This window comes from Aulostomus chinensis, chromosome 5 (assembly GCF_037954235.1).
Source record: "Aulostomus chinensis isolate RoL2024-O1b breed Wild chromosome 5, RoL_Achi_v1.0, whole genome shotgun sequence".
Lineage (NCBI taxonomy): Eukaryota > Metazoa > Chordata > Actinopteri > Syngnathiformes > Aulostomidae > Aulostomus > Aulostomus chinensis.
Window position 1 is genome coordinate 11217685 of NC_141324.1, and position 26941 is coordinate 11244625.

The following is a 26941-nucleotide window of genomic DNA, read 5'->3' on the forward strand; positions in this document are numbered from 1 at the left end:
TCCAGCAGGTTCTGATGATATCACTATGGTCAGGTGAGTTCTGGGTTTTTTATTTTTTGTGTAAATGTCTAACCTGGTTCTTGTTAGTTGGTGTTCTGGTCGTGTTTGCCTCTCTGCCACCCTCAGGACACAAATGCTTCAATCCTAGTAACACAGCAGGAGGGCCTCTTTCTATCTCCTGTTTGTAATTTCTGTTCAGCCACAAATCACAACAAGAACAAACATGGACAAAACGTCATCCTAGTTTTCAGCTACAATATTGGATGTGAATCGATACCAGCCCAGATTTTCCTGGACTCCCATGGTGGGATGGTGACTGCGACTATGGGTGGAGTGTTTTTGTCACTCTGGCCTAAAATAGAGAAGGTTTACAGTTGCTAGCTGCTAGTTTTGTGTCTTTTGTTATGTTATTTTACCATTTGGCAGGTACAGGAGGATCACTGTCAACCATGATGTGTGTGGTGTGGTTCTGATCTCCTCTGTGTACCTGTAATGGGCTGTACTTTAAAGCCTTCATTGTAGAAAGTTGTATTAGTGACAGTATAAAGTCTTACAAGCCGTAAATTCTTATCATTACAAATTAGGAAACCATTACTCATTCATCATAAACATGATGATGAGTCTTCACATCATGAGAATTGATTCATGACTTTTATTGTTACTACTTTTATTTATGACTCATCAACTGCAGTTGCCATGGTGAAAAAAGCCATCAAACACAAACCCCCAAAATCCCAATGCTTCCATTTATTGATCAGAATGTTCCAAACATGAACAGTGGTCAGCCTTTAACGAAGGCATCCGGTGTAGCGACACTGCCAACTTTCCATGAGACACATCTGCAATTAAGATGCATTTCCCAGAATTTCACAGGCAAACATAGAATGAAAACATTCATAGGAACACACACAGTCATTATGAAAGGCAACAATATGCTGATTCTTGCTGCTCAGACATGTACCAGGGCACATCTACGTTACCGTAAGCGACTCGGTCTTAAATGATATTTGATGTACCTAGTCAGTGTCACCATGTATAACTGAAAGAAAATTCTGTGGCTATATGGCTTATATGCATATGCTTTCATAATAAAGCAGCAGAAATGACTTTGGACTGCAAGCAAAGCTGGAGGTGGAACGGATGAGACCCGACCTGCAGGCAGTTCTGTCAAAGAGGAACCTGAGGAGAACTGAACATAATGGAGGTACAGTGAAGATGAAGTACCTCCATCTTGGATACCACCATAAAAGCTTATACCAAATAATTAAGAACCCCTTTTCGTGGGTCGCTGTACCTGAAAATGGTACTTTTAAATGTGAAATGACTTGAGGATGAAAGGTGTAGTTGAATCAGTTAAAAACACAAATTGAAAAGTAAATCTTTGGTATTCCATGAAGATCTGATTGATGGCTACATTCACATCTCTGATAACTTGTCACTTGAACGGTGGGGTTCAATCAACTTTGTCCTAAATTTCAACAATATTGCAATTTTGTGTGTGTGAGCATGTACATGTCTGTATGAAATATAATTAGGTATAAACGATCGTAGTCTTCAACCGTGTCGGGTTAGGGGTCCTCTGCACTCCAGTTAGTGCAGAGGGTTCACCAGTTGTAGGTGTCTGAGTTTCCTTGGTTTATTGCTGTTTTAGGCCCTTCAACATGAACAACTTGAAACCAAACACAGTTGATTCATGTCCATGTGGCTCGTGGACTGGACTGATGATGAATCATTATGTCATCAGGATCAGTTCTGAACAAGAAGCCAGCACCAACAGTGGCTGCTGAGTTTGGATGAGACCCTCAGGAGCAAGAGGGCACATGTAGGACACAAAGAATGAACACACCAGGTAGATCTCTCTCACTCTCCCATTAATTAGTGGAGGGACATTTTTCTATGAGTAATGCTTATTGATTAAGATAAAAATTTGAGTTGCACTAAAGATCATGTAATCTACAAAAATGTACATTTGGGATATCTTCATACTTCTAAGAGATTAATGAACATTGAATTCCTTCATTCAAGTGTGAGCTTGTGAAATGGAACTCTGACCTTGGAGTACAATCATGGGGGTTAATCAGAACAGTAGGTGGGGACGATATGTTCATGAATTCTGTGTCTCCTTCCATCGCAGTCACTCTGCCTCACTCCTTTTTTTTTGAGTGTCCCCTGAATGTATCCATGAGGTTGAAGGCTCCTAGGTACTGACCCAGGAGGATGCCTTGCTTCATGGGGAGGATGCTGCAGAGGCAAACAAAAGAAAGTAAGTTATTATAAAGGTTCTGGTTCTTCAAGTTTCCAGATCTGCCGAGAGAAGACCTTATAAAGGATGAGATGATGTGATTTACCAGTCCTTCCAGAAAACTGCAGAGTTTTTTTGTGATTGTTGCGGGCAAAAACCCTTGATTATGCAGCATCTATTCATAAAAAAATGGGATGGAATATGTGGGATATTTATGCAATCTTATGAGATGAAATTGTGGGAACTTGCAAAAACTGCAGCTTTATGAATAAAAGAAACAGTGATTCCCCAACCGTCTGTTGTCACTGGGCTACTGCCATAATGTAAGGAGTCGTTTCTAATGACTTCCTGTGATCAGCGCGCGTGCTACGTCAAAGGAAGTGCTGGGAATCATGAAGTTCTCATCTGGTTTTATTTCAGACCTCAGTAAACACATGGCTCAAACCTACAGAACCTTGATGAGTCCAACAACCTCCAAGCTTATTTTGGATGGCAGATGAGACGGATTTATGGACTTCATCATGTTTTCTTCATGGGCTTGCAGCTTTCCGATGATGTCACTTCACAACATTTCCAAGGCAATAGGAGGAAAATGGCCACTCGTGTGAAGTAAACACAGCATTTAACTACACACGACTGTGAGACATGCTGGTATGAGCTACACTAGTGAAACACACAGGTAAGACACACTGGTGTGAAACACACTAGTGAGACACACTGATAAGACACTGGTGTGAAACACACAAGTGAGACACAATAGTGAGACACACTGGTAAGACACACTGGTGTGAAACACACTAGTGAGACACACTAGTGAGACACACGGGTCTGAAACACACTATTGAGACACACTGGTGTGAAACACTCTAGTGAGACACACTGGTGTGAAATACACTAGTGAGACACACTGATTGGAAACACACTAGTGAGAAACACTAGTGAGACACACTGGTGTGAAACACACAAGTGAGACACATTAGTTAGACACTAGTGAGACACACTGGTAAGACACACTGGTGTGAAACACACTAGTGAGACACACTACTGAGACACACAGGTGAGAAACACACTAGTGAGACACTGGTGTGAAATACACTAGTGACACACACTAGTGAGACACACGGGTGAGAAACACTAGTAAGACACACTAGTGTGAAACACACTAGTGAGACACACTGGTGTGAAACACACTAGTGAGACACACTGGTGTGAAACACACTAGTGAGACACACTGGTAAGACACTGGTGTGAAACACACTATTGAGACACTGGTAAGACACACTGTTGTGAAACACACTCGTGAGACACACTAGTGAGACACACGGGTCTGAAACACACTATTGAGACACACTGGTGTGAAACACACTAGTGAGACACACTAGTGAGACACACGGGTGAGAAACATACTAGTGAGACACACTGGTAAGACACACTAGTGAGACACACTAGTTAGACACACAGGTGAGAAACACACTAGTGTGACACACGGGTGAGAAACACTGGTAAGACACACTGCTGTGAAACACACTCGTGAGACACACTGGTAAGACACACTTGTGTGAAACACACTAGTGAGACACACTAGTGAGACACACTGGTGTGAAACACACTAGTGAGACACACTGGTGTGAAACACACTAGTGAGACACACTGGTAAGACACACTGGTGTGAAACACTGGTAAAACACACTGCTGTGAAACACACTAGTGAGACACACTAGTGAGACACACGGGTGTGAAACACACTATTGAGACACACTAGTGAGACACACGGGTGTGAAACACACTATTGAGACACACTAGTGAGACACACGGGTGTGAAACACACTATTGAGACACACGGGTGAGACACTCTGGTATGAGACATACTAGGCGGCATGGCTCAGAGGTAGAGAGGCCCTCTTTCAACTGAGGTGTTGCTGGTTTGAGCCACACTTTACCTGGTGACCCTGCCAGGGGGCTGACGTTGAGGTAGAAAGAGCATGACTTGGACAGATGTTTGATGTGGTTGTCAAATATCAGGTGAGGGTCCAGTTTCACATCAACATTAGTAACTTTAGATGAGAGAGGAATGTCCTGCCTTGAAAAGGTGATGGCAGGTTAGGGTGATGACTGGACCTGAGAAAGAGTATCAGCTTCAGTTTTATTTAACTGGAGGAACTTTTGACTCATCTGGGCCTTTTACTCCTCCAAGCAGGGGGTTAATGTGGACAGTGGTGATGATGATTGAAGATGCCTGGGTGGCAGTGAGGGCTTGGTCAGTCCTGAGATAGAGCTGCATGTCATCAGCATAGAGGAACAAGAGCCCATGCCGGCTGGTAAGGCAGCTGAGGGGGAGCGTGTATAAAATAAACAGGACTGAACCAAAGACAGATTCTTCAGGGGCACCAGTGTGCAGGACTTTGCATCTCCAAGGACTGACATAGTTCTCCCAAAGAGGTAGGATGAAAACTAGTCCAAGGCAGAGTGCAAGAATCCAGTGTGACAGTGGAGGTGGTTGAGAAGGATATGTAATCAATGGTGTCAAGAGGTCAATGATTAGAGGAGGAGAGCCAGCATCAGCCTCAAAAGGTCATGTGTGACACCAACCAGAGCTGTTTCTGTGCTGTGAGTGGAGAAGAAGCCTGAATCTTTGATACAGTGTGTGGTTGTAGATGGTCCTGACTTTGCAGCGACAGCCTTTTCCAGCACCTTTAAGAAAACTGGGAGGTTAGCAATGGGCCTGTTGTTGGTAAGGACTTCTGGTTCCAGGGTAGGTTATTTGGGAAGTGGCTTAGTGACAGCAGTTTAACGTGCAGATGGGACATGGCTGGACAGTAGAAAGAGAATTACTATATTTGTGATAACAGGACTTTAGGTGGAGAGGTTTGATTTTATCAGGGCTGTGGAAAAGAGTCCAGGGTGCAGGTGGATGGTTTCACTGTCTTAATGATGCCATCAACTTCACTCAGTGAAACCTTGGAGAAGCAGAGAAGGGAGTGGAAGTTCCCAGGCTAAGAGCAGATAGACAGGGTAGGTGGAGAGGATGGCTGGAGGAATTAGTTGCACTGTTCATAAAGTATTCTGAATCTGAATCTGAATTCCTCTGTGGTTTATTTTAAGAGTTTGAGTCTGAGGTTCTGCTGCACGGTGGTGCAGTGGTTAGCACTGTGGCCTCACAGCAAGAAGGTTCCGGGTTCAAGTCCCGGCTCGGGCGTGGGATCTTTCTGGGTGAGTCTCCATGTTCTCCCCGTGCCTGCGTGGGTTCTCTCTGGTACTCCGGCTTCCTCCCACAGTCCAAAGACATCAATTTGGGGACTAGGCTGATTGATACTCTAAATTGACCGTAGGACCGTAGGTATGAATGTGAGTGTGAATGGTTGTTCGTCTCTGAATGTTGGCCCTGCGATGGACTGGCGACCTGTCCAGGGTGAACCCCGCCTCTCGCCCGTAGATGCTGGGATAGGCTCCAGCCCCCCGCGACCCTTACTAGTAAGGAATAAGCGGAAGATGACGATGGACTATGGATGGAGTCTGAAGTTCAGGGAGATGATTTATCCTACAACTGATTTTGTGCGTCTTTGAGTGACACGGCATCACCTTTTTGATGTTCCAGGTATGTCTCTAGATGATTTAATAAGCTACTCGAGGACACGGCCAGCTACCTTCATTTTCCCAAGCTCACAGGTGTACCAGGGTGCTGAGCATGAGGGACAGCGTTCTGGTTTTAAAGGAGATATGGAGATCCAGCAAATTGGAAAGGAATTTTTTGTAATAGTCCACAGATTCATTAGTAGATGAAAGGCAGGCTAAGGTGAGACACTGGGGATCTGAGGACATGATGTCTGGGTTGATGTTTTTGATATTAAAAAGATGAAATTGACATCTGGGCTTGGAAGGGAGAGGCAGAATGGTCCTTCAAGAGAAATTACCTGATGATCAGCATGACCAAGCTTATATACAAGCAGACTGCTATCCAAATCAGAGATGACCAAGTTGAGTGTGTGTCCCCTGATAAGTCTGTGTGTGTGTGTGTGTGGGGGGGGGGGGGGGGGGCATGCTGTGTGAGATTTCGACAGTACAGTAGTTTTAGGAATTCAGCCACGAAGTGGCAAGAGGGGGTGTCAACATGGATGTTCAGGTTACCAAGGGTGACAGGACTAGCAGATGTGGAACAAAGTGAGGAGGTCATTTATGTCTGAGGTGAAAGCTGAGTTTGGTTTGAGTGGCTGGGCGATGAAGTCATGTTGAGTACAAGGTGTTCAAATGAGGAAAGTCCAGGTAGGATCCAGGAGGAATCATCACCCGGAGGACATGTGTCATTTAGAATAACACTCTGGCTGATCCCATGTTTCAGAGAGGCACATCACAATGTCCAGAACATGGTCATGGATGAGACCGTGTTCAAAAGTTCTGATGGGATGTTTCACTGGTGATTCTCTGTAGGAGCTGGAGCAGAATGGAACCAGCTTCATGTCTTCTGTCCCATTTGGCATGGAACAGCCTCACAATGCTTCGAGTAATTTTAGTTCCTTCGAACATGAAGCAACTCAGCCAATCAAATATGAGCGCGGCAATAAAGATGAAGACTAGAGTTGCTGAGTGAGAAGAACAGTCATAGGGAGGAGAGGGAACAATGGAAAAAACAAAGGTATCATCTATTTGAAAACTGAGCTTTGGACCCAGAATGCACAGACACTTTTATGTTTATTCACAAAAATGATGAAACTCAAGCACCACAAGCCAAAGCACAATGTAGCACAAATACATGACTGGTATCCACAAACAGTGGTGAGAGGAATCAGTTTTTAATTTTTCTGAACAACATCTCAGATTAGATGATTCTTTAATATAAATATATAATATTTCAAGAGACTGAGCAACAAGTCTGAGGGAGAAACTTGGCACTGACTTGAAGCTCTCCAGAGACACACCTGCAGAGTCTCATATGAGGATATGTCCAATCCAGTAGTTCAAAATTAAGACCTGGACCAGAGAAGAAGAATTTATTATATGATATGCCAGCTAATTGCTACAAAGTCTATGGTAACGTGCAAGTTAAATCAAAAGTTTGTTTCTTTGAAAATATCATGCCAACCCCTTGGCCCCTGGCCACACCCACATCATCCATCTGCCTCCCTTCTGGTTTTCTGTTCACCTGTTCCCTCTCTTGCTGATAGAAAAGTGGCTACCTGGTAATGTGTTTCACCGTTCTGGGACAAACTCGACCCGTTCAGAATCAGCTGTCTAACAGAACAAAATGTAACTGAGATGGTTTCCCGATCGACATGATCTACATTAGCATTGCTAACTTGCTGTCAGCACTTGGTTTGCCATCTGCTCTCATTCTCCCTGTGCCCAGAACACACACACACACACACACGCACGCACGCACACACACACACACACACACACAGAGCTTCATCATGATCAGCTCATTGATCAAAGTTGGGTCTGTTTCAGTCTGCTTGGATATTAAATAATATATATAATGTTAACCCAAGCAGCATTAGAATGGGACCGGATCCAGTTACTGACTGAGCCTTGAAGGTCCTGGTCTTGGATTTTGGGTCCTCTAGAATGCAATAGCTTTTGTTCAACCATTAGCGCAAAGTCAACAAATATCACAGCTAGTCTGGAAATGTAGAAATTCCCATGTTAGGATGCCGATATCAGCAGCCACCAAGCTGGAGTGGACAGGGTAGTGCTAATGTTAGCTGAAACAGGTAGCAAAGACCAGAGAGAACAAATCAGAGTGGACACAACAGGATGAAGCTGCACGGCTGCTGATGGGTCATCTGTGTGTATTCAGTCAATAAACTGAAGCCTTTTGCTAACCAAGTCACACAACATTTTAACGTTCATATCGTGTCAATTTGATTTTTACTTACAGCTATTGCTTCTAACACTAAAGCATACATTGCTGGGGTGACACAAAGGCTCAATTAAATCAAACCATTAGCATCATCGACATCGTCGTCCTCCTCCTCCTCCTCCTATCCGTTTGGTCCAAGTTGCAGGGGCAGCAGCCTCAACAAGGAAGCCCAGACTGTCCTCTCCCCATTACATTATCAATATGAAATAAAACAAATTTAATATATTAAAGTGCCCTGATTAAATGGCTATTATTGGATTAAGTTCCACAAACCAGCTTGTGTTAGATGATTTTGGATGACATTCCTAACCAACAATGGCTGTCTTCAGAGGGGGACGACAGACAATGTGGGATAATACAATGGCTTTTATGTCAACTGAGCAGAGCAGACAGGCGCGTTCCAGAGATGAAAAGCTTTCAAATAAGGAAGAATGGCTCAGAGAAAGATGGGAAAAGGAGAGCAGACGTCTCCAAAAAGCCTCAAAGCTAATAACAGCTCCTGTTGATTCTGCTCATTCCAAACTTTATCAAGGATATTTTGCATTTTAAATACTTGGGTGCAGTGATGTAGTTGCGGTCCATGATTGACAGGGCCAGTCAAGCCCAGGAGTCCGATGGGATGTTTTATGGTTTCAAGTCTGCATGAAGGAAGCTAGGAGTTCTCTTTGACCAGGACCCTTTAACTCCCACATTCAACAAATCTCCAGGACGCCTTCTTCCATCTACGTAACATCGCTAAGATCAGACACATCCTGGCTCAAGAAGATGCAGAAAAACTAGTCCCTGCTTTTGTCACTTCCAGGCTGGATTACTGCACCTCCCTCCTACCAGGCTGGACTAATAAGACCCTAAAGACCCTCCAGCTGGTCCAGAACACTGCTGCCCCCCTGACTAGAACTGGTAGCAGAGACCAGGTCTCTCCTGGACTGCTTCTCTGCATGGCTCCCTGTCAGATTCAGAACAGAATTTAAAATTCTTCTTCTACCATCAAAGTCCTCAACAATCAGGCTCCTTCATCCCTGACAGCGCTCCTAGTCCCCTATGATCCAGCTAGAACCCTTCACTCCCAGGATGCAGGGTTCCTGCAGGTTCCTTGAGTTGTAACAGTAGAATGGAGCAAGAGCCTTCAGCTATCAGGCTCCCCTCCTGTGGAACTGTCTCCCAGTTTCAGTCCAGGACCCAGACCCCCTCTCTATGTTTAAGAGCAGACTTAAGACCTTCCTTGTTGGTCAGCCTTATAGTCAGGACTGCTTAGGCTGGCCCTTAGATCTGCTTCTATAGGCTCAGACTGCTGGGGATCTCCCATGATGCTCTGGGCTTCTCTCTCCTCCTCCTGTCCTCATACGTGTTACTAACTCTTCTTCTTCTCCCCTCATCCCAGATCCCGGGTGCTGCTGGAGGAGGCTCCAGACATGAAGAGGCTCCACTCCAGCTGCCACCCGTAGCTCCACCTGCTCACGTCCCCTTCTGTCCATCAGTCTCTCCTCCTTTCTCTCTCTCTTTATCTCTGTCCCTCTCTCTCCTTCTGTCTCTCTGTCCTCCTCCATTCTCTGTCTTTGTCTCTGTCCATCAGTCTCTCTTCCTTTCTCTCCCTCTTTATCTCTGTCCCTCTCTCTCCTTCTGTCTCTCTGTCCTCCTCCATTCTCTGTCTTTGTCTCTGTCCATCAGTCTCTCCTCCTTTCTCTCTCTCTCTGTCCCTCTCTTTCCTTCTGTCTCTCTGTCTTCCTCCATTCTCTGTCTTTGTCTCTGTCCATCAGTCTCTCCTCTTTTCTCTCCCTCTTTATCTCTGTCCCTCTCTTTCCTTCTGTCTCTCTGTCTTCCTCCATTCTCTGTCTTTGTCTCTGTCCTGCTCTCCTGCTCTCTCTCCGTACCCACCGATCCTGGATCTGCTCCACCTTCCTGCTAGTAAAGGAAGGTTCTGGTGGCTGCTGTTGCAGGATGTGCTTGCTGATGGAGAATTGTTGAGTGGAGGTTCATTGAAGGAGGGAGGTGCTGGACCTGCTCTACTTGGAAAGAGTCAGGAGAGAACTTTGGTTGGGGTTTGGTGCCACACAAATAAACCTGACTTGACTTGAACTGTATAAGCCACCCTTAAAGGTGTCAAAAGTAAGATTATCAGGAAGCACCTCACCCATTGATACAATGCATCCAGTATGATGGATGAGGCCCTGTCAAGATACCATACACGAGTGAAAACTTTTGAAAAATTAAAATCAATACAATGAATGATATAGCTTTATAGCAAGTTAAAAATTTCTTTAGTCAGCTGCCTCAAAACATAACTAATGAGAAAATATTTGATTCCATTTTCTCAGATGTCATTATGATGGCCATCTTGGAATTTTTAGTGCTGTTTTTTTGTTGTTTGTTTTAAAACAAGGACTGTCAAAACGCAATGTCTTGCCTCCTCGATGACCTCAAGTCAGGGTAGCAGTGGTCAAATCTGCATTTTGGGGGAAAATAAATCCTATGTAATCCAACATAGATTGACATTTCATAATAAATAACAATAACACATCAAAACTATAGACAAAATTAAAAATTTATAATCTGTAGCAGAGCAACTACAATCAGAAACCATAGGCAGCCTGGTTAAATCTGTGGTTTTCAGGCAAGATTTGAAAATTGACACTATCAACATTCCTGAGCAAGGCACAAGAAAGACACAAGAACATGCAGTGATTCCCAATTCTCACCATTTGATTTACAGTGGAACCAGTATGCAGAAACCATACATTTACTCACTGTCACCTTCAGACAAGGAAAAATAAGTTCAACAAAAAAGAAGGGAAGAATACATTTCTTTCTGGACAAAGTGGACTGATTTGAGTATTGATGCATATTTCTACTTTTAGTTGCAAGACACACACACCTGATATATGTACTAAAACTAAAGAGAAGATTGTCTTCATAGGAATCTTATTTAGAACTACATATAATTCAGTAAATGTTGGTTTCGGATATCAAGGTTCTCCTGAGGGTACTGAAGCACTATGATGCTGGTGTTGAGGTAGGAGGAGTTATGTGACCTGAGGGTATGGGAGTCTACCCCTAAGAAACAATCAGAAGAAATAATATCAATGTATAATCATAAAACTTGGTTAATAAGGCTCAACAGTTCTCTAACAGGTTCTTTTTCATGAGTATTAAGTCATTTTAATCTGTCGTGCCCCATGCAGAATTTTACTCTCAAGAACAGTTGGAATATTTATTGAAGTTTGGCCTCCCAATGAACCGGAACAAAGTCACAGGGGGGACGCTGGTGACTGGTACCCAGCCTCCACTAACACCAACAATCTTCTCTTCCATCTAAAAACAATAAATCAACCTCCTTAAAGGACACACTCTCACCTACAAATCACAGTGAGGAGTCCAGCTTGTCAAACCCACAGTGCTTGGCACTAACTAGAGGCTGGAACCTTATGGCACCAAAGTCGCTTTTATAGTGTTGGTTCCCAGCAGAGCATTCTTCCAACACCAGATTCTTCCAGACAGTTCTTGATCAGTGGTATCAAAACTCTATTTTTCTCACCACCACAGACACCTCCAAGTCACTATCTGAAGACATTGTACACCATGGACTCAATGGGACTTTGAGCCTTGGCGGGTTCACCCTGGACAGGTCGCCAGTCCATCACAGGGCCAACACACAGAGACAGACAACCATTGGCTCTCCCAGCCATACCTACGGTCAATTTAGAGTCTGGATTAACCTCGTCCCCTCTTGATGTCTTTGGACGGTGGGAGGAAGCTGGAGTACCAGAGAGAACCCACACAGGAACAGGGCGAACATGCAGACTCACACAGAAAGATCCTGTGCCTGAGCCGGGACTCGAACCCGGAACCTTCTTGCTGTGAGGCGACAGTGCTCAAGTCAAACTTTATGTATGTAAATGATTTTATATGTTGATGGAGAAGAGCCAAAGGAGCAACGCTCCCAGCTGTAGTCTCTCCATTTGTCCTCCCATTGTCTCAACTATGCTGGGATCTCCATGTTCCTGAGTGTAGCCAACACAGACTGATTTGCCTCAACATAAACACACATATTTACACCTTTGTTTGATTCAAAACATTTTGATACAACATCTGCACGGTCTGCAACATACGTCATGATACAAAATTGACCAATCAGGGACAAATGCCAGAGCGTCAGGACTATTTCTTAAAGAATGTAATTTAACTTTTTTTCCTGGCAGGAGGGAGTCAGTTCTCACCGGGTTTCCACGGAAGCTCTGAGCTCTTCCGGTGTTGGACTTTGCTGCACCTGTAACTCTGCCATGAAGAGTGAATAAACCACTCATTGATTTTAAGTATAGCCTCTTGGTCTTTTATCTCCTGAAGCCATGTTAAGACAAAAAGTCTGGGGTGAGTCCACCCAAGAGGGTGGGCTTGGACAATGTGACTACTAAAGGATGGTGATGTAGCAGTGGTTATATTTACATGGGTACACTAGCTGTGCCTTGTACCCTTGACAAATCCACACTCCTTCCTCATCCTGTTGTTCTTTATTTTATTGCTTATCCATCCATCGTCATCTTCCACTTATTCCTTACTAGTAAGGGTCGCGGGGGGGGTGGAGCCTATCCCAGCATCTACAGGCAAGAGGTGGGGTTCACCCTGGACAGGTCACCAGTCCATCGCAGGGCCAACATACAGAGACGAACAACCATTAACACTCACATTCATACCTACAGACAGTTTAGAGAATCAATCAGCCTAGTCCCCAAATTGATGTCTTTGGACGGTGGGAGGAAGCCGGAGTACCCGGAGAGAACCCACGCAGGCATGGGGAGAACATGCAAACTCTACACAGAAAGATCCCACGCCCGAGCCGGGACTCGAACCCGGAACCTTCTTGCTGTGAGGCCACAGTGCTAACCACTGCACCACCGTGCAGCCTATTTTACTGATTATGTTTGTTGTAATTTCTTCTATCAGCAATGAACCTAACACTGCATACATATTCATTACATGCAGATAGCAACAGACGATCCACAACCCTTGGGTGTCAGGAAAGGTTTTCCCATTAGCTCCTGGAGTGCCAGATGCTGCCCTCCATCCTGATCCTGCCCAAAACAGGCAGCTATAATAGTAGCCTTGAGTTAAGTTCAATGCTTCTCCTTTTCTTTGTCTTCACACTCTTTTTCCTCGTAAACTTATGTACTGGTAGGTGTTCAGACTTTGTAATGTTTTTTTGTCTTGTTTACATTTGAGCCTACTTTTTTCCTCATTAGCGGTCTAGATTTCTGTTGCCTCAGTACTGCAAGTTTTCAGTAATGCTAGGTTTATTCCTTTGCCATTTTTTTGCTACAGAAGCAACCAAATTCTGTCAGAGGGTAATTTTAATCTCCAAGAAGATCCATGGTTCCAAGACTGTGATTTTTAATTTTTTTTTTTGTTTGGTATCCCAACCACTTCCTAATTCCATCTCGTCCTTGTCCTCGTCGTCCTCCACTTATCAGTTTGGTTAGGGGCAGCAGCCGCAGCAAGGAAGCCCAGACTGTCCTCTCCCAGCCACTTCCACCAGCTCTTTGGGGAATCTCAAGGCGTTCCCAGGTCAGCCGAGAGATATAATCCCTCCAGCGTGTCCTGGGTCAGCCATAAGGCCTCCTGCTGGTTGGACATGCCTGGAACACTTCCTGAGGGAGGTGTCCAGGGGGCATCCACACCAGATGCCTGAACCACCTCAACTGACGCCTCTTAACATGGAGGAGCAGCAGCTCTACTCTGAGTCCCTCCTGAAGGACTGAGCATCTCACCCTGTCTTTAAGGGAGAGCCCTGCCTCCCTGAGGAGGAAACTCATTTCGGCCACTGGTATTTGCGATCTTGTTCTTTCGGTCATTACCCAGAGCTCATGACCACAGATGAGGGTTGGAACGTAGATTGAGTGGTAAATCGTGAGCTTCACCTTTTGGCTAAGCTCCCTCTTCACCACAATGGACTGGTTTAGCACCTGCATCACTGCGGACGCCGCCCCAATCACCTGTCAATCTCCTGCTCCATCCTACCCTCACTCGTGAACAAGACCCCAAGATACTTAAACTCCTGCACCTAAGGCAGGAACTCCCCCCCGACCAGGAGTGGGCAGGCCACACTTTTCCAGCTGAGGACCTTGGCCTCAGACTTGGAGGTGCTAAATCTCATCCCAGCCCCTTCACATTCAGCTGCAAACTGCCCCAGCAAGAGCTGGAGGTCGTGGTTTGATGGAGCTAAGAGGACCACATCATCCGCAAAAAGCAGAGACGACATCCTCCCACCACCAAACTTGACCCCCTCCACCACCCGGCTGTGCCTAGAAATTTTGTCCGTAAAAGTAATGACTAGAACCGGTGACAAAGGGCAGCCTTGGTGGAGTCCAACCCTCACTGGGAACAAGTCTGACTTACTGCCGGCAACGCGAACAAGACGCTCACTCTTCCAGTAGAGAGACTGAATGGCCCTTTGTAAGGGGCCATCCACCCCATACTCCCGGAGTACCCCCCACAAGGTGCTCCTGGGAACACAGTCACAAGCCTTGTCCAAATCCACAAAGCACATGTGGACTGGTTGGTGAAACTCCCATTCCCCCTCCAGCACCCTAGTGAGGGTGAAGCGCTGATCCACGGTTCCACGGCTGGGACAAAAACCACATTGCTCCTCCTTGATCTGAAGTTTGACTATCACCCTGACCCTCCTCTCCAGTACCCTGGCATAGACCTTTCCAGGGAGGCTAAGGAGTGTGGTCCCCTGATATTTGGAACACACCCTCTGGTCCCCTTTCTTAATGATGGGGACCACCATCCCAGTCTGCTACTCCAAAGGCACCGCCACCGAAATCCACGCAATTTTGCAGAGATGTGTCAACCAAGGCAGCCCTACAACACCCAGAGCCTTGAGATACCCAGGGTGGATCTCATCCACTTCTGGAGCTCTGCCACTGCAGTGTTGCTTAACTGCATCTGCGACTTCCGCCCCAGAGATTTGACGACCCCCCCCAAGTCCTCCCCCAACTCTGTTCCCACCATGGAATAGATGTTGGTGGGATTGAGGAGTACCTCAAAATATTCCTTCCACTGTCCAATTATCTCCCAAATTGACATCAGCAGCCTCCCGTCCCCACTGTAAACAGTGTGGACAAGTTGCTGCCTTCCCCCCCAAGGCAACAGACGGTTTGCCAGAACCTTTTCAGAGCTGACCGACAGTCACTCTCCATGACCTCACTGAATTCCTACCATGCTCAAGTTTTTGCCTTGGCGACTACCATGGCAGTCGTGACCGGCGCCTGCAGCCTCGCTGTGGCAGCTCACAACAGCCACCTCAACAATGGCAGATCGGAACATGGTCCATTCAGACTCAATGTCCACTAATGCCTCTGGGATACGGTCAAAGCTCTGCCAGAGGTGGGAGTTCAAGATAATCTTGAGAGGTTCTTCTGCCAGGTGTTCCCAGCAAACCTTCACTACTCGTTTGGGCCTACCAGGTCTGCGTGGCACCTTCCCCTGCCACCTGATCCAACTCACCACCAAATGGTGATCAGTTGACTGCTGTGCGCCTCTCTTCACCTGAGTGTCTGGAAAAACCTCTCTCAAGGTCTTGGGTTCCAGACCCGTTATGTGTTGAAGTGAGGCAGACTATATCTAGCGGGCAATGCTCAACCTCTTCCGCCAGCTCCAGCTCCTTCCCCACCAGAAAGGTGACATTCCATGTCCCAAAAGCCAGCTTCCATGTCTGGGGATTAGACAGCCAAGACCCCCGCCTTGGTCTGCTGCCCAAACCACTCCGCACCGGACCCTTCCGGTTCCTCCTGCGGATGGTGGGTCCATGGGGGGATGAGTCCATGTAAACTTTTTGGGCTGGGCCAACTAGACCACATGGACTAAGGCCCAACCACCAGGCACTCGCCAACGAGTCCCAACCCAGGCCTGGCTCCAGGGTGGGGCCCCAGTAACCCTCTGGGCTGGGTACACAAACTCCTAGTTCTTCATTCCATGACGGGTAATTCCATCTGATCAACATAATAATTATTGGCTGTGAGGGGAGACTGAGCTCCAGAATGTGGACTAATACCGAGACACCAGTGAAGCATCTTCGGGACAGAGCAGAATGTGAGGGGTAGGGTCTCCATTCTGGTCTGTGATGCGTCAATCTAAGATCCCTGCTCTGCAATGTACTCGACCAGTGTGTCATGCACGCCCAGGACCTTTGGGAATTACATTCCCTCTGTCATAAAGTTCGGTGTCGCATTACTTACTGCAATAATCCATCCATTGTCCATCCATCCATCATCTTCCACTTATTCCTACATATTAAGGGTCGTGGGGGGGCTGGAGCCTATCCCAGTGTCAGCGGGCGAGAGGCAGGGTTCACCCTGGACAGGTCACCAGTCCATCGCAGGGCCAACATACAAACAACCATTCACACTCACATTCATACCTACTGTCAATTTAGAGTATCCAGTTAGCCTAGTCCCCAAATTGATGTCTTTGGACGGTGGGAAGAAGCTGGAGTACCGGAGAGAACCCACGCAGGGGGTGAACCAATCTCATCACTCAAATTAATTTGCAAAAGGTGCAGCAAGAGACCTGAAAACAAATTCCCTTATTTTATCACTCCCAGACATAGCTTAATGTTCAGTTCCTCTTCAAATTTATTTTCGTTTCTACACCACACACACACTCACTGACATACACATCAGTTTGTTGTTGATTTTCTTTATATCAAGAATTACCGTGTCATGCTGTGTTTGTGTATTCATTAGGGGTGCAACGAAATAGTCAACTCACAAAATGATACGAAATACGAAACAGGGCTCACAATACAAAACTCACGATACAAAATAAAGATGAAAGAAAATCAAATATTGTCTTCCTTAATATGCAGACATACAAGTTTTTGTTACGTCAGTACAAAATAAAATGCTCTTTGCTTTGAAAAAAACAATATATTTTAATTTTTCCCTTATTTAGACTTCAATGCAAATACAAACATAAAATATTGATTTAAAAAGTGCTTTGTTGCTGTGAACAATGAGGACGACTCCATTCCTGATGGAAGAACAAACGTCCAGTGGTGCTCAGGGCTGCAGTCTCATCAGGATCTAGAACGTCTGAGCTCAGGGGGCTGCAACACTGAGCCTTCAGCAGCTTTGTGTCCTTCTATCGTGCTAGCAGTGCTCGCCCAGGCTACGCTGTTGTGGACCCTCATCGTTAGACCACCACTTTGGTTTCATCCACCGCTGTCTCAACGCTGCCTTGTCTTTTACATGGAAAGACAAAATAAGTCCACACAACCAATGTGTTTGATGGAGGAGCATCCGCTACTTGTTCGACCCCGTCTTCCTCCATTTTGAAATAATTGTTCTGCTTCTTCTTCTTCTACAGCTTTGCGACAGTGTTCTTCTTCTTCTTCTTGTAATATGTGTAAACAGTTGGCGAGAGGGTAAAAAATAATCAGTGTTAGTGGTGCGTGGCACTGCTTTGCTTTTTTTTACGCTGATATTTTTATTTTGTGTCTTTGAATTTTTTTTAGTCATTACTTATTTTGCGACACAAATTCATCTTTTTATATTAATAAATAAACGTTATATTGTATGTCATTGTTTGATCTGATTTGTTGAAAAGTGGTTCAAGTCACTGCCAAATAATCAAAAAGTTGATATATCATAATACTTCAACCAAATGGGACTGTTGATGCACTTCAGTTGAATATCTTTGTTTTTGTAAAACATGTACACTCCCAGTCAAAAGTTTGGACCCACCTTCTCATTCAATGTTTTTTCTTTATTTTAAGAACTTTCTACATTGTAGATCCACACTGAAGACGTCAAATATATGAAGAAAGAGATATGGAATTATGAATCATAGAAAAAAATGGTTAATCACTGTAAATGTGTTTTATATTCCAGCTTCCTCAAAGTTGCCTCCCTCTGCTTTGCTGCAGCGCTGCAAACCCTCGTCCTTTTCTCAGGGAGCTTCATGATGTCATCACCTGAAATGGTTTCCCCTCTCAGGTTCACCTTGTCAGGGTTCAGTGGTGGAGTTTCCTGCCTTCTTACTGGTTGGGAGCATCAGTTGAGCTGAGCAGAAGTCAGGCTGCTCCCCAGCTGACAGCTCTGTTTGACCACTGCTAGAATTCATGTCATGGCAGGAACCATCAGCTCAGTGGAGAAGAACCACCGTCCATCAGTGCTCTAAGACCTGAAGGTCACTCAGTCCAGGAAACTGGAAAAACTTTGAATGCGTCCCTGAGTGCAGTCGTAAAAACCATCAAGCGCCACGATGAAACTGGCTCACATGAGGACGGCCCAGGAGTGGAAGACCAAGAGTCTCATCCCAGTCCCCTGCCTCAGGAATCACCAGTTAACAGCTCCTCAGACTGGAGCCCAGATGAACGCCTCAGAGTTCTGGTAGCAGACACGTCTCTGCACCAACGGTTGAGAGGAGACGGCGCCAATCAGGCCTTGATGGTCCAACAGCTGCTAGGAAACCACGACCAAGGAGAAGCAACCAGCAGAAGAGGTTTGTTTGGACCAGAACCACAAGGAGTGGACATGAGACCAGAGGACAACTGGGCTTTGGTCTGATGAGTCCATATTTGAGATCTTTGGTTCCACCGCCATGTCTTTGTGGGACACAGAAAAGGTGGACGGACGTCTCTACATGCATGGTTCCCACCATGAAGCATGGAGGAGGAGGTGTGATGGGGGGGGGGGGCTTTACTGAACCAACATGGCTGCCACAGCGTCGTGCAGCAACACGCCATCACATCCCATCTGCGTTTAGTTGGACCGTCATTGATGTTTCAGCAGGACGACGACCCATACACACCTCCAGGCTGTGTGAGGGCTACTTGACCAAGAAGGAGAGTGATGGAGGGCAGCCCAGGTGACCTGGCCTCCAGTCACCTGACCTGAACCCAGTCCAGATGTTTGGGATGAAATGGAGCGCAGAGTGAAGGCCAAAGGACCAACAAGTGCTCAGCACCTCTGGAACTCCTTCAAGACTGTTGGAGAACCGTTTCAGGTGACGACCTCATGAAGCTCAAGGAGAGAACGCCAAGAGTGAGCAGAGCAGGAGTCAGAGGGAGGCTGTGTAGAAGAACCTAGAACATAGAACCTGTTGGAGGTATTTCACACTTTTGTTTACTGAGATGTGTTCATTGATAGTTTTGATGCCTTCAGTAAGAATCTACAATGTAAACACTCGTGAAAATAAAGACACACCAATAATCTCTTGAAGATCACTGCTTTTTTCAGGGTTTTTTGTTAAAACGCCATGCCAACATTAAAAGCTGCACACTTGCCACATAGTTCAAGACTCAGATGTGTTCTTGATGTCTTTGGAAAGGTAATATTCTCAGGTGTCTTGCAAGAGTGTCCAAAAACTAGGTCCATGTCCCAGGCTGAACATGCATCACTAATCCACAGACACATGTCCTGCACGTCTGTCCCTCCTGGGTGAGGGATCCTCCTCCACTCCTCACCCTGAGGTTTCTCAGATTTTTCCCTGTTAAAGGTTTTCTATGGAGTTTCTCCTCAGTCGATGTGAGGTTCTGAGGGCAGAGGATGTTGTTATGATGCCATGAAGCCTGGAGACAAACTGGTGGTGAAAACAGGCTACAAAGAAAACTGCCTTGCCTTGCCTTGACTGACTTCCTACGGTCCAAATCTGAAGTCAAAATGTCAAAAAATGACCTGTATACAGTGTTTGGCACATAAAATATCATATGCGCCGTCCTTGGGTCCTATTTGGAGACTCCAAAAGGACATCTGGACATCCAAACACAAAAACATCAGATCAACACATAATCTTGGTCTCTAATGACAATCAACACTGGCAGGATACAGCTTTACATGGGATTTGGATATTTTTGGTCATTTTGGGATGAACAAATAGAGAAAAATAGAGCAAATCATCAACAGCATCAAAAAACTATAAAACTGTAAAATTTTTCATAAATTGTTCTGTATTCTGAATTGAAATTGAAATTGAATAAGACTGACAATAATAACCGTGAGGCTTTAGTGAGGCTCTTCCAGTCTTTCTGTCCCGCTCATACAGTCGGACTCACTGTAGATGACCGCGCCCCTCCCCCCTCTCACGCAGCTAATTCACACATTCCTCATGCAAATCAGGCTGCTGACTGGCCAGCAGAAGTTAAGGGAAGTAAACAATAGCAATAAAAACATGGCATAGCCTATTATTCATTGTTTGTACATGAACGCGCATCTGGAACAACTGAATCAGTCACTCATAGCTCCATGTTTGGGTCCTGCAAAAAAATGCTCTTTGTCTACACGGTCGACCGCAGGCTCCTCATCCGAGTAGCCGAGGAGGACGACTGAAACACCATTTCACCCTCTTCTTCTGCCAAAAAATCTCTTACTGGCCATCTTTTTTCTCGCTCTCTTGCGTCCACCAGCAGCGACTATTACAGCGCTGCTTTACGCAGCCAAGCTAAATTTACGCACGGCAAGTACGCAATCGCCATGTTGTTACCTACCAAACTTGATATCGTCATGAAAGGTACCGTTTCTTCATCTGTTTATTGGCTAAAAGAATATCTACTTCCTGTTGGAAATAAATCTCATAAGCTGACCTAAGAGTCAATCAAATGATGCATGGTCCGTTCTGTAAACTGGGGCCTGGTTGGGGTTTCAGCCCTGTAGCTCAACAAACCAGGTACTGATTGGCTCGTGTGTGGTATTTATGTGTTCAGCTGAACGCCACCATGACTGAAAAGTCATGTTGCGTGGAATAAATGAATCCTGGCAATGCTACAATCCATAGGAGGTGAAACTAGCTTTAGCGCTGCAAATGCTACACTATGTAACTGTTTAAGTAAAAGACTGACTATGGCAGAAACACTGATCGCTGGAGGAAATCCTTTGATATTCCACATTTATGGACTCTTACGGACTTATTGAACAGCAGACTATTTTATAATTTGGGTGATGACAACGTCGGGAGTACAAAGTTGGTATGTAGGTACTTTTCTTTGCATGCCTATCAACATTCTAACTCAGCTCCGGCTACAATGAACTTTTTTCATTGTGACTGGGTGCTACTTAATCGTTAGACCAACAGGTTTAAAAAGAGGTACAACATGACCGGATAGGCTGTTGTATGCTGTTGAAATCTGTCTAATACCGAAGTTGTTTACTTCCTGTACCGGTGACGGTACACTGTGTCTTAAGGGGTTTTAAGGATCACTGAATTTTTCCTTGCTTTTTGTTAAAACGCCATGCCAACATTAAAAGCAGCACAGTTGCCACATAGTTCTAGACTCAGATGTGTTCTTGGTGTTTTTTGAGAGGTAACATTCTCAGGTGTCTTGCAGGAGTGTCCATGTGATTCTGTGATTTACTGACAAGGAGATACAGTGGTTAGAATAAAGCGTTTTTAGTTCTGCCCAACTAATCCGTCTGAATGTTGACTATGGAAAAACTAGGTCCATAACCATCTAGGGGTGAACAGGCATCACTCGTCCACAGACAGGTCCTGACTTCAAACGGACAAATCTTAAGTTAAAATGTCAAATAATGACCTGTAGACAGTGTTTGGCACACAAAAAGTCCTATGCCTTCTCCTTGGGTCCTATTTGGAGAGACCAAAAGGACATCTGGACACCCAAACACAAAAACTAGGGATGCCCCAATCACATTTTTTTGGTCCCGATCTGATCCTGATATTTTAATTATGAGTAATTGCTGATCCCGATTTTTTAGCGATCCAGTCTTTTTTCTTACCTTGAATAAACTGAATCCATTGGGTTCAGACTTTTCGCTTGGTGCATTGCAAAATAAATTTGATTGTTTGCTTCAATGATCAATCCATGCTTTTCTTTTCCTCACCATTTTGTTTATTTTACAAATTGAAGAACCGTATGTGAGTCCGAACTTTGTTGTTAAGTTCCGGTATTGCTGTGCTCATTATGAATTGCCTAGATGGTAGCTCGTAGCGTGCCTCCAAGAATTCTTAAAGCAGCCGAAAGCTGGTGTTCTCTACCATGGAAATGAGGCTGGTCGTCTAAAGCAATAAACTCTGTGAGTGTGGGTAATCATCCTTGGCTTCTCTCCACAGTGAGGAAACCTGTCTTTTCTTAAACTAGCAAGCAGCATCTGCTGCTTCAGACCAGCTTTTGTTTCGGTAGCAGCGCTGTATTCCTTATATTCTGCTTTGTGTCTCTTGAGATGCCAAATTAAATTAATTGTGTTATCGGAAGCTCTGTTGCTGCCACCATGTGAAACAAGTGGCTTGCGGACTTCGCATTTTGCTGTGGGTCTACATCCGTCTTCCAACTCATAGAGTCGCCACAGGGCTGATATAGTTGTTTTGTTTACAACTGTGGAAACATGCCGCCGGCGGAAACCTTCGACCTCAATACGTCACGTCCGTTCGGAGTACAGCAGTGATGACTGGTAGAGGGCAGAAATGCACCTTTTATTCATACAGTGCGGACTGTAAATGTATGACGTTATTGATATTTTTCAAGATTGGATCAGGGATTTTGAACGCGGATTGGCGGATCACCGATCGAATAATATATGCTAAATCGGCACGCTGGTCCAATCAGATCGGGACATCCCTAACAAAAACATCAGATCATAACATAATCTTGGTCGCTAATAACCAACACAGGCAGGATGCAGCTCTACATAGGATTTGGATATTTTTGGTCATTTTGGGATGAACAAACAGAGAACAATACAGAAAATCATCAACAACGTAAAAAAAAACTATATACATCACGGTAAAAGTGTTGATATATTGTTTTGTATCCTGAATTGAAATTGAATATGACTGACAATAATAACTGTGAGGCTTTTGTGAGGCTCTTCCAGCCTCTCTATCCCACTCCTACACTCGGACTCACTGTAGATAAATGCGCCCCTCCCCCTCTCACGCAGCTAATTCACACATTCCTCATGCAAATCAGGCTGCTGACTGGCCAGTAGAAGTAAAGAGTAAACAATAGCATTAAAAACATGGCATAGCCTATTATTCATTGTTTGTACATGAACGCACATCTGGAACAACTGGATCAGTCACTCATAGCTCCATGTCTGGGTCCACTCCTGCAGCAAAAACTGCTCAATGTCTTCATCGTCGACCGCAGGCTCCTCGTCCGAGTGTCCAAGGCGGACGACTGAAGCACCATTTCAGCCTCTTCCTCTCTAAATCACTTACTGGCCTTCGTTCCTTGTCTTACTTCTATCGCTCTCTGGAGTTCACTGGCATAGACTACTACAGCGCTGCTTTACGCAGCCAAGCGCTGTGCTGTTGCCTAACAAACTTGATACCGTCATGCAAGGTACCGTTTTTTTTTTTCATCTGCTTATTGGCTAAAAGAATATCTACTTCCCATTAGGAAAAAGTCACATAGGCCTGCGTAAGTGTCAGTCAAATGATGCATGGTCCATTCTGTAAACTGGGGCCTGGTTGGCATTTCAGCACTGCAGCTCAACAACCCAGGCACTGATTGGCTCATGTGCAATATATATGCATTCAGGGGGGCTTCACCATGACCGAACAAGTCATGTCAGGTGGACTAAATGAATACCAATAACTCAAAGTGATGGTGAAGGGAATACTAGCTGTGATGCTCCAGATATTGCACGACGCAACTGTTCAAGTAAATCATGGATTACGCTGGTAATAGAGAAAGTTGGAGGAAATCCTTTGGGATTCCACAACTATGGACTCTTGGTGACTTATTGAAAAGCAGCCTGTTGTAAAATTTGAGCGATGACGACGTCGGGAGTACAAAGTTGGTATGTAGGTATTTTCCTTTGCATGCCGTCCGTCTATCAACATTCTAACTCAGCTTCGGCTACAAGTAACTGTATTCATCGTGATTGGGTGCTGCTTAATCGTTACACCACCAGGTTTAAAACGAGGTACAACATGACTGGATAGGCTGTTGTATGCCGTTGAAATCTGTCTAATACCGAAGTTGTTTACTTCATGTACCGGTGACGGTACACTGCGGCTTAAGGGGTTTTAAGGATCATTGCATTTTTCTTTGTTCATCGTGATTGGGTGCTGCTTAATCGTTAGACCACCAGGTTTCAAACGAGGTACCTTAATGACCAGTTGCGTTGTTGTATGTCATTTAAATCAGTTGAATACATTTCTACAATTCTACAATTTCATTTAGCAGACGCTTTTGTCCAAAGCGACGTACAACACAAGCAAGAATTCAGACTTAAGGAAAAACCCATAGTATACAGGTGGTAACCCATAGAATACAGAGGTTGTTTACTTCATGTACCAGTGACAGTACACTGCTGCTTAAGGGGTTAAATGAGAAGGTGTTTCCAAACTTTTGACAGGTAATGTAAATACGTTCTCAACATCCCTGACTAGCTGTCATGTCAAGGGACTAGATGACGGTCATTGTTGATGTGCTGCTAACTTGGCTGCTCAGTCTTGGCAATATTTTCAGAGCAAAACACCACTTGAGTTCCCACAAGGCCAGAAGTCTAACTACTGTAAGCCCTACCCCATGTGTGCTGACTATCATGGACCGCCCAAGTCCCTGACATGCATCATCCAGCCAACGGCTCCACCCACAAAGCAACAGTGAGAACTGCAAGCAGAATTTGATGGAAAACTAATAATACAAAACAGGAGAGCCACAACCACAGGCCAGGACTCAGCAGTCCACCTCAAGGAGAAGGGGCACTCCTCTGAAGATCACAAGGTGTGCGTTCTAGCCAGAGAAGACAGATGGTTTGAAAGAGGGGTAAAAGAAGCCATTCATGTCAAACTGGAATGTCCATCTTTGAACAGAGGAGGGGCCTCATACACCACCTATCACCCCCCTACAATGCCATCCTTACACCCTCCCCAGGAGGTGCAGCCAGCTTTCACGCCTTCACCCAGGTGACCTGAACAACCCTCTTAGAGGGCTGGGATGGTAACGACCCGAAACTGAGGCCAACGACTCACATGACCACCTAACCAGCCTATTGTTCTGGCCTTATGACTGCTTGCTGTTTGCCACCACCCACCTGGGTGGATGTATACCTGACACCTCCCACCAGAGATGTAGAACTGAAGAAGCTTCTTGGATGAGAGGAGAAACATCTTAACTTACAAGAGGAGAGACCAGCTGCCTTTATTGATTATTCCTGAGAAAAAATAATTAAAAAGGAGATGCAATTAAAGCTGCGAGCAGCGTTGTCAAGACCTGAGCCCCTGCGCGGCCTGTGGCCGCATCCTTGACACCGGCCTGAATCCAACGGTGTCTTGGTCAAATCCCTGGGCCTTGTAGTTCAGGAGATAGAAGCCTGAGTCTGATCAGAGAGTGAGAGCAGAGCTGAGAGCTGGCCCTTTAAGAACCCCTCCCCCACTGCTCTGTCTTTGATCTGTGCTAGAGTGGAGAGCAGAGCTGAGAGCTGGCCCTTTAAGAACCCCTCCCCCACTGCTCTGTCTCTGATCTGTGCTAGAGAGAGAGCAGAGCTGAGAGCTGGCCCTTTAAGAACCCCTCCCCACTGCTCTGTCTTTGATCTGTGCTAGAGAGAGAGCAGAGCTGAGAGCTGGCCCTTTAAGAACCCCTCCCCCACTGCTCTGTCTCTGATCTGTGCTAGAGAGAGAGCAGAGCTGAGAGCTGGCCCTTTAGGAACCCCTCCCCCACTGCTCTGTCTTTGATCTGTGCTAGAGTGAGAGCAGAGCTGAGAGCTGGCCCTTTAAGAACCCCTCCCCCACTGCTCTGTCTCTGATCTGTGCTAGAGAGAGAGCAGAGCTGAGAGCTGGCCCTTTAAGAACCCCTCCCCCACTGCTCTGTCTTTGATCTGTGCTAGAGTGGAGAGAGAGGAGGAGCACCAGAATTGGAGTGGGGACAAGAGGAAGAAGTCTGCATACGCTGGTCAAGAGGGACACAGAATACCATGTTTTTGTAGGGGTTTTTGTCAGGAATGTAGTGGTGTGTTTGTTAAAGCTGTGGGATGGATGGTGTAGACGTGAGAAGCGTTTGTTTGACAGTATGTAACCTGAGAGGACACCGTCTCCCCATAGACTTCCATTTAGGGGGAAACGTGTCTCCCCCAGTTTGAGGGCTTATAAAATCCAAACCGAGCAATTCATATAAAATTCTTTAGGAACTTTTAATCAGCACAGTTGGGAGAGTAATGTGTGAAAGTTTGGAAGTGATGCCATTAACAGCCTAGGAGGAGATAGATTTTGTTCGGGGAGTAAAAAAAGTCCTTTTTTGGACAGTTTTGTCCAATTTGTGGACATTCTGTAGTAGATAGGTGAGGGGTCAGAGTGTATGAATTGTTCATCTTGATGAGACGAGTCCAAAGGTGTTGGTCCCATGTCTGCAGGACATTCCGACAGGACGTGGCGTGTTTTTTTGTGTATCTAGGTGGCACTATTGAGTAGAGCGCTTCTTATTTTTTTAATTATCGAATTGTTCGCCGCACCCAATGTGCGTATTAAATTTGGTGAGTTTTCGAGCATGTTTAGGGGGTCAAATTAACCTTTGAAGTGGCGAGTGTGCCACTGAGGTCACTCTGAGTCAAGCTTTCACAAACTTATTCAGTGCTATGTTTGGGGGGCAATGTTCTGTAACTTCACCATGGTAATGGTCTGTGATGTAACCATGGTAACTGTCTGTGAGGAATCTCTGAGAGATAAGAACAATCAGTCTGAATTCTAGCATCACAACAGTTGATGATAACTGTTTCTACTTTTAGGTAAATAATGTATAGTATTAATGAAACCATGGCACCCATGGATGAAGGTCACAGCTCCTGTAATAACAAATGAGTTAACTGAAAGATGTCAAGGAGGAATGAGGATCAGAAAGAGAGAGAGCGATGTGAGAGGGTGGTGTGGAGGGAAAAATGGTGACAAGAGAT

The 26941-nt window shown here is 45.3% G+C and overlaps 1 protein-coding gene and 1 long non-coding RNA gene across 2 annotated transcripts in view; one reads left to right on the plus strand and one right to left on the minus strand.

The window, feature by feature from the left end:
- The first annotated feature begins 575 nt into the window (after positions 1-575).
- LOC147261181 (uncharacterized) lies at positions 576-12632 on the plus strand. Its single transcript, XR_015115711.1, has 3 exons — positions 576-2263; positions 2663-2921; positions 11637-12632. It is a non-coding gene; the product is annotated as an uncharacterized LOC147261181 (long non-coding RNA).
- The window catches only part of LOC147261182 (epidermal retinol dehydrogenase 2-like), an 80884-nt gene continuing 54649 nt past the window's right edge, over positions 707-26941 (minus strand). The window contains exon 7 of the mRNA XM_086203114.1: positions 707-2241. Within this exon, the coding sequence (XP_086059240.1) occupies positions 2145-2241 (97 nt within the window). The 3' untranslated portion in view covers positions 707-2144. The remainder of the gene's footprint in view (positions 2242-26941) is intronic.